This window comes from Chanos chanos, chromosome 16 (assembly GCF_902362185.1).
Source record: "Chanos chanos chromosome 16, fChaCha1.1, whole genome shotgun sequence".
In the NCBI taxonomy this organism is placed as follows: domain Eukaryota; kingdom Metazoa; phylum Chordata; class Actinopteri; order Gonorynchiformes; family Chanidae; genus Chanos; species Chanos chanos.
The window spans coordinates 1,947,829-1,960,087 of NC_044510.1; the positions used below are offsets into that span (position 1 = coordinate 1,947,829).

Here is a 12,259-nt window from a genome sequence, read left to right on the forward strand (position 1 = left end):
TCAAAGCCAAGATAACATACATAATCAACACACAGGCCGTGAGAGTGACAGCTGTACTGAAATAAAGGGCATTATATAATTTCTACATCGATAACTGAACATCCTGAGCGTTACTGTCTTGTTCAAGTGCTGAGATATATATTAATCATTTAAGTATTTTAGCATTATTTTGGCAGTTTTTGATCAGATTTAGGTAGTGTATTAATAAAGTAAGAACATGAAAAGAAAGAAAGGACAAATCACTCCTTTAAATGAGGGGAGGAGACTGACACACACTTTGGACGTGTGAAAAGGTCACTGTATCCAGGACTGCATATGCAGTTTTTGAAGTGAAAATAAAACACTAATTTCTAAATGCACTAATTTACAGCTGTTTTTGTTTTGGTTTGTTTTCCATACTTAGTGTTTACAGTGTCTTGTGTGTTTAGAGGGGCCTGTGAGGTATATAAAACAGTTTTAAAAAAGAAGGGTTAGTTAGATCTTCAATACTTTGACAAAAAGAGCAAGTGTTAAAAAAAAAAAAAAATTGAATTGCAAGTCCAGAGGTAATGAAGCTGCTATTTCTCTAATTACAGGAGCCCACAGACAGAGCTAGTTAAGGGCCACAGTGTGAGAGTTTTGGTGCGTGTTATGGACTTAATAATGAATGTTCTGTGATGGCCTTGTTCTTTCACTACAACAACTAACTAGCCCATAAAGGACAGACGAGATGCGCGGTAAAAAATCTGACGAGAGCACTATTCTCCTGCACGCTCGGCTCTGGCCCAAATGAGCGTTTGATACCTCCTCAGTTCAAAGTCCCTTTAATCTTAGTTCTGGTGTCCAATTAAAGCGGCCACTGAAGTTCGGCAACAAACAGCGAGATTCCCTGAGCTCAGTGAAGAAGGCACACAAACAGAGGCCGAAACATCTAAGGCAAGGGAAATGAACCCGGGCGAATGAACGAACGAACGAACGAACCGTTTCTACCCCAAAGGATGTATGAAAAGTCTAAAATTGGATGCGATCAGTGGCTGGCATTATGTGCTGTGCTTCGGCAGAGCAGAAAATTTGACTAATACGTGTCAGAGCCCTGAGATGAGATAATGGTTTTGTTACGATGACGCTGAGGACCTAGCTCAGTCACCCCGAAAAAAACACTCTCCTCTAGTCGGCCTTCTCCTGAGTCTGTTCTACACTAACTTTACACACACACACACACACATACACACACACACACACACACACACACACACACACACATACATACACACACACACACACATACATACATACACACACACACACACACACACACACACACACCTACATACACACACACACACACACACACACACACACACACACATACATACACACACACACACACATACATACATACACACACACACACACACACACACACACACACACACACACACACACACACCTACATACACACACACACACACACACACACATTCAACTATACTAAATTCATGAGTCTGTGGCTTTCCATATGCAAGACTTTCTTTTCTACGTTTGGGGTGCACAGTTTTGAGTAACATATGTATAACGAAAGTCTCTGAAATGTTAGTTTATAACGCAGGTGTATGCTGACCTGTTTCACCAAATGACATCTTTCATGCAGTCTGTCAAAGCGCTGTGTGACTTCTGAGATAAATGAGATATATAAAATAGCAAAAATGTACTGAAATGTTAAGCAAAACCTTCACATTTAGTGGACAGGGTCAAAACCCTCTGACAGGCACAGAAATTCCTCAGTGACGCTTACTATATTTAGCTCGGCAGAATATTGGCAGGCGTTTCAACAACAACAACAACCAAAAACAAAAAACAAAAAAAGGTCCATATTTTGAGCAGATACACACATTCACTGACAAACTCAGACATACATTCTCAAAGAAGGAAAGAGAGAAACAGAGAGAGAGAAAGGGAGTGAGAGACAGAGAGAGAGAGAGAGAGAGAGAGAGAGAGACAAGGCAGAGAGAGAGAGAGAGAGAGAGAGAGAGAGGCAGAGAGAGAGTGAGAGAGAGAGAGAGAGAGGCAGAGAGAGAGAGACAGGCAGAGAAAGAGAGAAGGCAGAGAGAGAGAGAGAGAGAGAGAGAGAGAGGCAGAGAGAAAGAGAAGGCAGAGAGAGAGAGAGAGAGAGAGAGAGAGAGAGGCAGAGAAAGAGAGAGGGCAGAGAGAGAGGAGCCAAATGTCAATAGGCTGTTTAAGCTGTCTGTCACTTCTCTGGGCCCGGTGCTAATGGCCTGTCATGAGTCTATCTAATGATCTGGGACAGATAGACTGACAGGGACCTGACTGCTTGACTGTGTTATCTGCATGTATCAACTTTACCTCCACTAAACGACCCCGCGGTGAGAGGAATCTATTTGTCTTAACTTAAGTGGGCATCTTGATTTTATGGCTGTTTGCCTGTTCTGAGGACAACATCCAAAACGACTGTTTAAGCAATCTAAGGCAACAAAATGGTGGTCAGCTACAAGAGAAATTGATTAAAGAGAAGGGAGGGTTTTTTTTTTTTCCCTTTAATGCTAGGTCCTAAACCACACTCAGTTAACCATGTTCGGTTTCTCAAGACTGGGTGTCGATCTTTTGTCTACATAGCTAAACAATTAACAGTACTCTACAAGCAACAGTTTTTAATGGGCATATTCGATGAATAATCTATCTTAATACCGACATGCAACAGTTATGAGCATGGTTTAAAATCTGACCTTAACTAAGCATGCTTGCATCATTAGGCTTTGATCATTGCCCAGTACAATCAAAGTAGCACTTTATACAAGAATAATTTTCTACACTCTGCAAATACCACTCAAACGATTTTACCGTCCTCATGAACTCTAAATACCATTCCTCCCATGGAAAATCTCCATCATCACTGCAGCGGGAGAAAAAAAGGAAACCATTTCATCAGCATTTTTTTTATGTTTACCTGTCACACAAATTGTGATTTATGACATGGCCTTTGAGTTGGAGCGCCAACATTCTCTTCCCTCATTCGGTTTAATTTAACAGGCCGTGAACTTTGCATATTAATGAATAGAACATTTGTACCTTAGTATTTTGAAATGCACCAGACCTGACTTCTTTAATGAAGATAAAAAGGGGGAGGGATGAAAAAAAAAAAAAAAGTGTAAAAATAACTTTTCGGGACTGCGCAAGACTACACTGTAAGATGAGCGATCCTAATTCACCCGTTCTTTGCCGATATGTCGCAGGAGAGGAAAATGAAAGAGATGAGGTGACTCCGGCCGGTGGGATGTCTCTCAGAGCTCCAGCTCACCTCTCAGTGTAAGTTAAGAATTCAGATGGACGATACATAACCCACAACAGTAGAACAGATAAATCCATCAGATAAAACCCTCATGTGGCAAGAGAGGACGAGAAAGTCAAAGAGAGAGAGAGAGAGAGGAGGAGGAGGAGGAGGAGGAGGAGAAGAAGAAGAAGAAGAAGGCGGCAGGAGAAAACCAAGACAATGGGTAAAGTTTAATAAAAAGGAAGAGAATAAAACTGTAAAACTATAATAATTGCACGCCACAACTGCAAACTCAGAGGTCCCAATTCCAGTTCCATTTACAGTTTACAAATGTGTTTATTTGGCAGATATTTTTATTCAGCGCGACTCATAAGAAGTGCATTCAGACTGAGTAGGAGATCAGCAGAATGGTACAGTCTTAATGTAGAACTTTTCCACAAAAGAGGCAACAGTAATTATCAATCCTTTTTTTAAAAGCTGAAGCATCACACTGCGGTTCCATGAGTCTATAACCAAACAGAAACAACTCATACGTAACATATTCTGTTTTTTTCTTTCTCAACAGCACAGTGTATGAAATATTTACTCTTACAGACTTTGCTCATTGAGTGAGGTAATAAAGAAGTCGTCAAATTAAAGAATGTGTCATTGAGTGAGGCAATAAAGTAGTCGTCAGATTAAAGAATGCGTCCTGGAAGAAGAATTACCCAGTGTTCTCTACATTTCTCTCAGCTCTCAAATGACATTCTCTCTGTTTTCTCTCACACTTCACTGACATCATTCACTCTCTCTCTCTCTCTCTGTTTTCTCTCTCTCTCTCTCTCTTACTCTCTCTCTCTCTCTCTGTTTTCTCTCTCTGTTTTCTCTCTCACTTCAGTGCCATCCCTCTCTGTCTCTCTCTCTCTGTGTTTTCTCTCTCACTTCAGTGCCATCCCTCTCTGTCTGTCTCTGTGCCGTGCTGAAAACCGGGCCTGCTGTGACTAACCTTGGCTCGCCACGCGAACTGCATTGGGTTAGAAGTCAGACAGACCAAGTGCCAATTAAATTTGATTAGCTGATTTTCCCTCATTGTTCTCACTGGAGAGTCCTTCGTTCCTTTATAGTTGGACAAGATGAAGGTCAAAGTTATTATGGATATATCAGTATAGACAGACTCGTGTCCCGCACCCACAGACTCTCTGTTTCTGAGGGTTGATTAATGGGGAAAACAAAGAAATATGAAGCTCATTCAAACGAAACCACATCCGCTGTTTTCTAGTCTTTGAGAACAATGCAAAATTCAGGGGTGGGGGTGGGGGGGTTGGGCGCGATTTGGTAAGAGAATTAGATGGATAAAATGAAATTGCCTGTGTCTGTGTTCATGCTTATGTCTACGTTCTTCGGTCTGTTGGTTCAATAACATCGATTTGTTGCGTAAGTCTCCAAAAACATCAATTAGAAGGCAATGACTGACACAACAGATTCCAGACAGGAAATTGCTGGTTTTCCTTGAAGGTGATAGAGAACTGCTGCTTGTTATTGCTTACTCTCCGACAGTCTGTATAAGGCGAATAACTCTGGCGTTGAAGCGCAATTCACAATTAACACATTTTGATTACAATGATCGGCTCGGTTGTTCAAGAAAGAATCTATTCTCTCTGAATGTCTCCTAGTGTGAAAGTATTTTGGGTTGTTAATAACCCTTGAGAGAGAGAAGGAGAGAGGGAGGGAGAGAAGGATGGACAGGAAAAAAAGAAAAGAGAAAGAGAATCGTCTTGTCACTCACAGCTCTCAATCTCCAGCGTGCAGTTCTGTTCGTCCAGAGGGTACCTGCGCAGGTCCATCATACAGGCTGCAGTGGTGGTGATTCTGAGGGAAGAGAGAGAAAGAAACACATTCTTCAGTAAAGGATACACACAGACACCTAGTTACCAGAGAATGTTCTATGGTCGAGAGCAGATCAACTACTACTGCCCTCTTAAATTCAGGATACTCTTGGTCTTGTAGAAATGCTCTGGTTGTGGTGATGAAGTTTAAGCTACGAAACCTGGAAGATCTGAGTAATGTTACCCAAAACTGGACCCCAAATGAAGAATTTAATGACAACTTCTGTGACAAAGAAGACATTACCTTAGTATTATACCAGTACCACCACAGTGGTTGAATCAGAAAGGATTCAGGAAACATCTACTATATCTTATTTCCACTGCTTTACATTAAATTGACCTTAGGTTCCACGTGTTCTACTTTAGCTTTTCTCAACTTGACTGACATTAAAGGAAAAAAAAAAAATCAGTAACGTTCACATGAAAAGGATGTTAGGAAACAGCAGATCTGAGTAGAACTAAGGCTGAATTTATTCGAATAAGGCTTCAAAACGTCGACTTGATCACATCAGCTGAAGATATTCCTAAACAGCAGACCATTAAATATCCCTTATGGAAGCTACAAGCCCAGCCCGGAGCTGAGCTCAAAACACCATTTCTCTGTAACGCCCAAGTACATTTCTCAACCGTATGCTGAAGGGTATGTGAAAAATCCATGTCCTACTTCTAGCGCTGTTTGAGTAACCTTGCATGTGTGTGTACCCAACATGAGGCTCTCCATACGTGAGAAGTAAGGCGCCGAGCTCGTAGACAAGTAAGTGGGAAATGAGGTTAGGAGCTGAGGGTCCCGGTAACCACCCGGGTCTTCTCACCCAGCTCCACATCAATAATCATGTCAGTTTGGCTACCTCTTAAAGTGTACACTGCTTGGGGGGGAAACACATTTACAGATTTACGTTGACAAGAACCCAGTTCTAAGCAAAACAAAACAAAACAAAAAAGCAAAACAAAACTCTATGATGAAGAACAGGGAAAGCACATCTGAAAAGCTCAGCTCTTCGTCTCTTGAGAGTCTGATTCTCATATTGGGTCTTCTACGAAAAACAGAGCAGGAAAGAATGCTCAGAGGCCTTTCCCTTTTCTGGCTTTGTTTCTTTTTTCCTGTTGGTTTTTTTTTTTGCTTCCTTTCACTGTTTTGGACTGTGTCTTGTTCACTAATTGGTACATTTCACTTTTTTCAAGTGTATCCTGTTCACTAACTGGACAATTTTACTATTTGATAGAGTGGATTGCTCACCGCTGTGTTTCCTTTCACTGTCTGGGAATGTGTCTTGTTCAATGACTGGAAGTGTGTTCTGTTCACTTACAGGTTCCTTTCACTGTTTGGGAGTGTGTCCTGTTTGCTAATAGAGGATCACATTTGTATGAACCAATCCAAACTTGTTTTTCAACTAATGTGAAACAAGTGAAGGAAATTCCTGCCAAAGGGGTCATGTGAAGCAATAGAGATTCCAACAAATCCAGTGTCAGATCAAGGATTTTCTCTGGAATATAAAGCCCTTCTTATGAGTTTCTATCTGGACCAAGCTCTTCTGAGTGGTGCTGGTCCAACCTCATCTCAGCAGTGATCAAGGTCTAAAGATGCTTCCCCAGAGACCCTGACAAAGATTTCAGAGGGGAGACAATTTTGAAAGGTGTTTGGCACCAAATCAAGCCACGTTCTTTTCACTTTTCAGAGCTCAGTAGTGCCAGATTCGATCAAGCAGAGTGAACTGCTTTAGTGAGCTGCCTTGGGTGGAACCTGACTGGGTAAACTTGACAAGAACAAGAGAGGGAAAAGAATTTGATGCGAATACCCCAGGGGACAACACACTCAGGCCGCTTAACCAACCGCCTCACGCTTTCAGGACCATTGTAATGGAACCTTCACAACCGCACAGTGCCTTTTACCTAGCAAATGAATGGAGCTCTGTTTAAAATGCAACTGAAAAAATGAACATCAACCCCGTCTACATTAGAACAGGGCGCAAAGGGCACGTGAGTTGTTCAGTATGTTTTAACACAACCCTCTGTGCACTCTGAAATCAAAAGCTTTCAGAACAGAACCACCAAACAGTGCACTAAGAAAAAGCTGTCACAGGACGAGGCTTGAGTTGAGGAAACTGGTCACTCAGCCTTAAAGAGTCCAAGGCCTTGCTATGACATAAGAGTCAGTGTAAATACTCCTCTATGCCAAAGGGTGAATTGTAACAAATTATTTTTAATAATCTGGGATTATTTTAAGAATCTGGGATTTCCTGGCATTTTTAATGCATCACATCACAGGTGTATTTCTCTCTCAGACCAGAGCACAGAACATTACACAGCTGCCCTCCCCACAGGCTGCTCATACAAACCTGAGTCCACCTACAGAATACAGTCTCCCCTCTTATTTAAATGCTGACTGATTTAAAGTCGATCACTTAAGCTGGAGCTGATGGAAATAAATGGCCTATATAAGTGAAATACATTGCTTATATTGTGTTTATAATCCTGCCATTATGGGCAGGAAAATAAGTTATTGATTTTTTTTTTGTTATACCAGAGAGTGTGAAAACATAGAGAAACAGAGATGCGCTGAATTAAGATTTGCAGTTGTTAAAATATGTATAACAACACTGGCAAGCTGTAACAAACCATTAAACTAACTAACCGAAGAGAATTGAGTTATCTGTGTGTGTGTGTTTATATAGTAAAGTTAGTTGTTGACAATTGTAAGGGATATTACTTGTTTCTTGTTCTGGTGGAATTCTGCCTGAATTTGGTCAGGTGTTTCAGAAAATGAAGTAGTCTATATGAGTAAAATAATCTCAAGCTGGATATAGTCAGAACCCGATATGTTAAAGTGAGTTGTTTCCATGGCACCAATGCTAAATATGAAGTAAAACGCCATGGTGACTATTTTTCATGAATAGTTGTAAATTGCTTTAAATGAGCTTACCTTGACCTACGGTGATAAGCAAAGATATATAAAAAACCTTACATCCATGTGTAAGTCTGTAGACAACCCTTGGGGGACAACTCACATTTCAGCCAAACAAGTTTATTCAAGCTTAAAGGACAAACACGAGTAACGGATAAAAGGCCTCAGAGTTCAGACCTGATAGTTTCTCATTTAATGTACTTTAAAGTAACAAAACCCATTAAGAAAAAAAACACATAGTAATAGTTTGATTATGTGTGTTATGTGTAAAGTCGAGACATGGACTGGTATTGTGGAATTATGAGAGCACACCTAATATACGAGGTGTGTTTAAACATTACTGCACTGTGCCACACAGAGACTGAACAGAGCGAAATAGGATATACTTTCTGAAAATGTTTCAGTTTCAATCATGATCCTCTGTTTTAGCATATTTATGGACAGGGTGCATTTGTCTGTATTCAACTGTTATGTAGACCTAAACATACTATTTAATAACCTAGACTGGAAATAAGACGAAACTGGGAATAAATGCACAGAACACGTCTCTTGGTGTCAAAAACTGTGGTGAGAAAACAGCTCAATAACCCTTGAGTTAAGAGAGGGCTGTAGACGCTCTCTATGCGTTCTTATCTCTGCAGTGCATCATGGGTAATGTGGAGCTCACTTACAGACTGACAAACACTTGGGAAAGCCAAGAGGATCATCTTGAGACATCCTTCCTCTGGTAATCTCAAACACCTACATCTCACAGGCATTCGTCCTGCTGAGGGGTCATCCTGAGACCACAGCAGAGGCTAGAGTTTGGCATACCGTGATGTGCCACTACTCTCTAACATAGACAACAGAATCAGCCAAGCCAAGGATACATAAAAATAAACCACAGAACATCTGGCCAAAAATAAACCGTCACGTTGAAGGTTTCACCCCTAATGTGCGACTTTCCATTTAAGTATTTCGCATGGGAAAAATCAATGATGATATTAAGGCTAAAAATGACCTCTCCATGGCCCTGTTCCCTCCGTAGATACTGTTGCCAATTTAGTGAGGGTTTAGTGTTCCTCTTTTAAATGGAAGGGTCACTGCGCACCCTTGTTCTTTTTCAAGGCTTGGTTGAGAAGAAAGGGAGACAGGAGTGTTCACATGCAGTACCTTCCAGAGTAATTTGGGGTTTAGTGCCTTTCACAGCAAGAAGACAGCCAGAGGAGGATCAGAGACAAGAGAACCATTAACCTCCCAGCATTACGCCAACATCCAAACCTCCCCTATCTGAGATTCAGATCAGTACCTCTCTTCCCTAACGAACACAGCCAATGGTGTCCACAGTTCTAAAACGTCCTCCTCATTGATTGGCTGGCTTGACAGCCCTTTGTGAAGATTCTTCGCCAATCTCTTTGTTCCACCAATGCATGAGTTGGAGGCTGAACACGGGTCAAAGGATGTGACTCATTAATGGTCGAGTCCACGATTATGTCGTTCACAAGCTTTAAGTAATACAATGGGTGTGTTTTGTATAACAGCACTGCTGTTTGGCTGCAAAAAAACCCCAACCCTTAAAAGCACAGAGCTCCAGATGAGAAAGTAGAGATAAATACTTTCAGCAGCAACTGAGACTCTAGAAAGGACATGTGTGAAAATACTCAGATGAAGTTTGATCGACATTGGTGTGAAGAAAAAAAATAATAATCAGAAACCCAATTCCCATTTAATTTTTGTTGGTGGTGAAACTTGAGAGCTAAATATAGGGGTGTCTGCTCCGTTGTTGTCTGCTGGACTGTGTCAAAACAAATGGAGGGGGATTAATCCAGAGCAGAGAGGCCTGTTCACACCTACACTCTCTGCACCTCTTTATAAGCCACATCCTGCATTTCCTGAACACTCAAAATTCATCAGATTTCACACGTGACAGCCGTGTACGCATCACGTCCGTGTATCAGCAGTGGAATCAGTCCAGACGAATGACAAAACACATTTGCATGGGAGTAGTCACAGTACTCTCAAAACAAACAAACAAACAAATTAACAAATAAGCAAACACAAAAGAATAGGGAGCAGGGTGTTGTTTTGACATTTTTGTCCTACATGTAGGCTATCCATCCATGAGGATAAATGTTTGAATATTATTTTCACTAAACTTCATCTCACTTGTGTCCAAGTAAGAGTCAGCTAGATGTGATCTCACTATTACTCAGCTAGTGTAACACAGGATGCCACTGTTGCCTAGCAACGTTTTTTTTAGCTTATAAAATAGCTTTGAAGTGGCTTTCAAGTGTCTGAAAACAAAAACAATGTTCATATTATCAGACATCCACCAAGAAAAGTTGCGAGTGCTGGTTCCTGTCCAGCCTGCTGGGCCATGCTGTGTGATTCACAGTGTTTTTGTCTCTCTACTCCAACGGCCAACAGTTCTGAATGCCAAGCTCGCTGTTTGTACTTGTCTGCTCTGACGGTGGTACTGTTTTTACTCAAAGCAGGACCTATTGGTGGAGTCAACAAGTTGCAATGTAGTGAGCATTTCAGTTAATATTAGTATTTGGTCAAACATACTGACATGCCAATTATGTCATTTTGGCAAAACCAGTAAAACAAGCCAAAACTGAGCACAGGTTGTGTTACCAATAAGAACAGTACCAAGCCATGGGCTAGCTCTCCTCCCACCCCCCTAGAAGTCCTACTCCACGCATGATTGCTTGACCTGGAGATTAGTCTGCACATTTTTCAATACAATTTCATTACTGCTGAAATTGCAACAGGACTCTGGGCCTTTTTGTGCCAGTTCTTTGATGTGACAGTTGCCCATGCACTTAGGCAAAGTATTAAACAGAAATTAATCACCAATATGGATGTATTACACTGTTTCGCAATGGTGACATGACATAGGTAGGTCAGTGTGACAGTAGCTTGGTAGGTCTGATAGCTAGCCAGTATGGTTTCTAAAGGTCTAAAAATAACAATAATAGTAATGAGTAGATTTATTATTCATGGGCAGCTTATGCTCTGTGTTTTGGAATAGACAAGCGCACATTTGTGTAAAATCAGCACTCTGCTTTTTTTCTTTCTTTTTTTTTTCATAAAACAGCTTCATGCATTCAGCCTGGATTTTACCTGTATTGAGTTCACAGTAAACTCTAGTTGTGGAAAGTCAGATGTGCTCCATGTAAAAGGTGCTTTAAAGGGCATTACAGGGAGGTGAAAAGCAACAATGAAGATCTGTGGATCAGAGAGCCATATGACGGAAAAGACCAGAGGACCTCTATCATAGCAGTCAAAATGACCTCTTCACACCTCGGCCTACGTCCAGCACCGATGGCCAGCTGACCATGGAACTGTGCAACAGACATTTGTCTCAACTTGACGATGCCCCACTGAGTGACGTCATATCATCCCACATTCGGATCCAAGCCATCCACTGCATGAGATCAGTCGCGCAGTAGTTTTACCCAAACTGAACACTGTAATTTCACTGCAGTAGTTTTACCCAAACTGAACACTGTAATTTTACCTCAGTAATATTACACAAACTGAACACTGTAATTTCACTGTAGTAGCTTTACACAAAGTGAACACTGTAATTTTACCTCAGTAATTTTACACAAAGTGAACACTGTACTTTTCCTGCAGTAATTTTACACAAAGTAAACACTGTACTTTTCCTGCAGTAATTTTACACAAAGTAAACACAGTACTTTTCCTGCAGTAATTTTACACAAACTAAATTCTGTAACTTTACTGCAGTAATTTTACACAAAGTAAACACTGTAATTTTCCTGCAGTAATTTTACACAAAGTAAACACTGTAATTTTCCTGCAGTAATTTTACACAAAGTAAACACTGTCATTTCACTGCAGTAATTTTACACAAAGTAAACACTGTAACTTTACTGCAGTAATTTTACACAAAGTAAACACTGTAATTTTCCTGCAGTAATTTTACACAAAGTAAACACTGTAATTTTACTGCAGTAATTTTTCACAAACTGAAAACGTCCCGCTCTCCTTCTTCTTCTTCTTTTTTTTCTCACTCTGCTCTGTCATATGGAGCTAGTGCACTTATGTACGAATTATAATCATCCAGAAACTGGTCATTTATTCTAACTACTGCTATCCCCACCTATCCCTGTAACAGTGCTTACTGATTACACTGGTGCTTCTGAGTGTTCTATGTCCAATCCTCTGTTCTTTCAACATAGATGTCCACAAGGCTGATTCGTGTACAGTATGAAA

The 12,259-nt window shown here is 40.7% G+C and overlaps 1 protein-coding gene across 2 annotated transcripts in view; it reads right to left on the minus strand.

Moving 5' to 3' along the window:
• Positions 1 to 12,259, minus strand: part of gabrb2b (gamma-aminobutyric acid type A receptor subunit beta2b) — a 59,642-nt gene that overhangs the window by 11,796 nt on the left and 35,587 nt on the right. For both annotated transcript variants that reach the window (XM_030793419.1, XM_030793420.1), the window contains exon 5: positions 5,034 to 5,116. In XM_030793419.1, the coding sequence (XP_030649279.1) occupies positions 5,034 to 5,116 (83 nt within the window). The remainder of the gene's footprint in view (positions 1 to 5,033; positions 5,117 to 12,259) is intronic.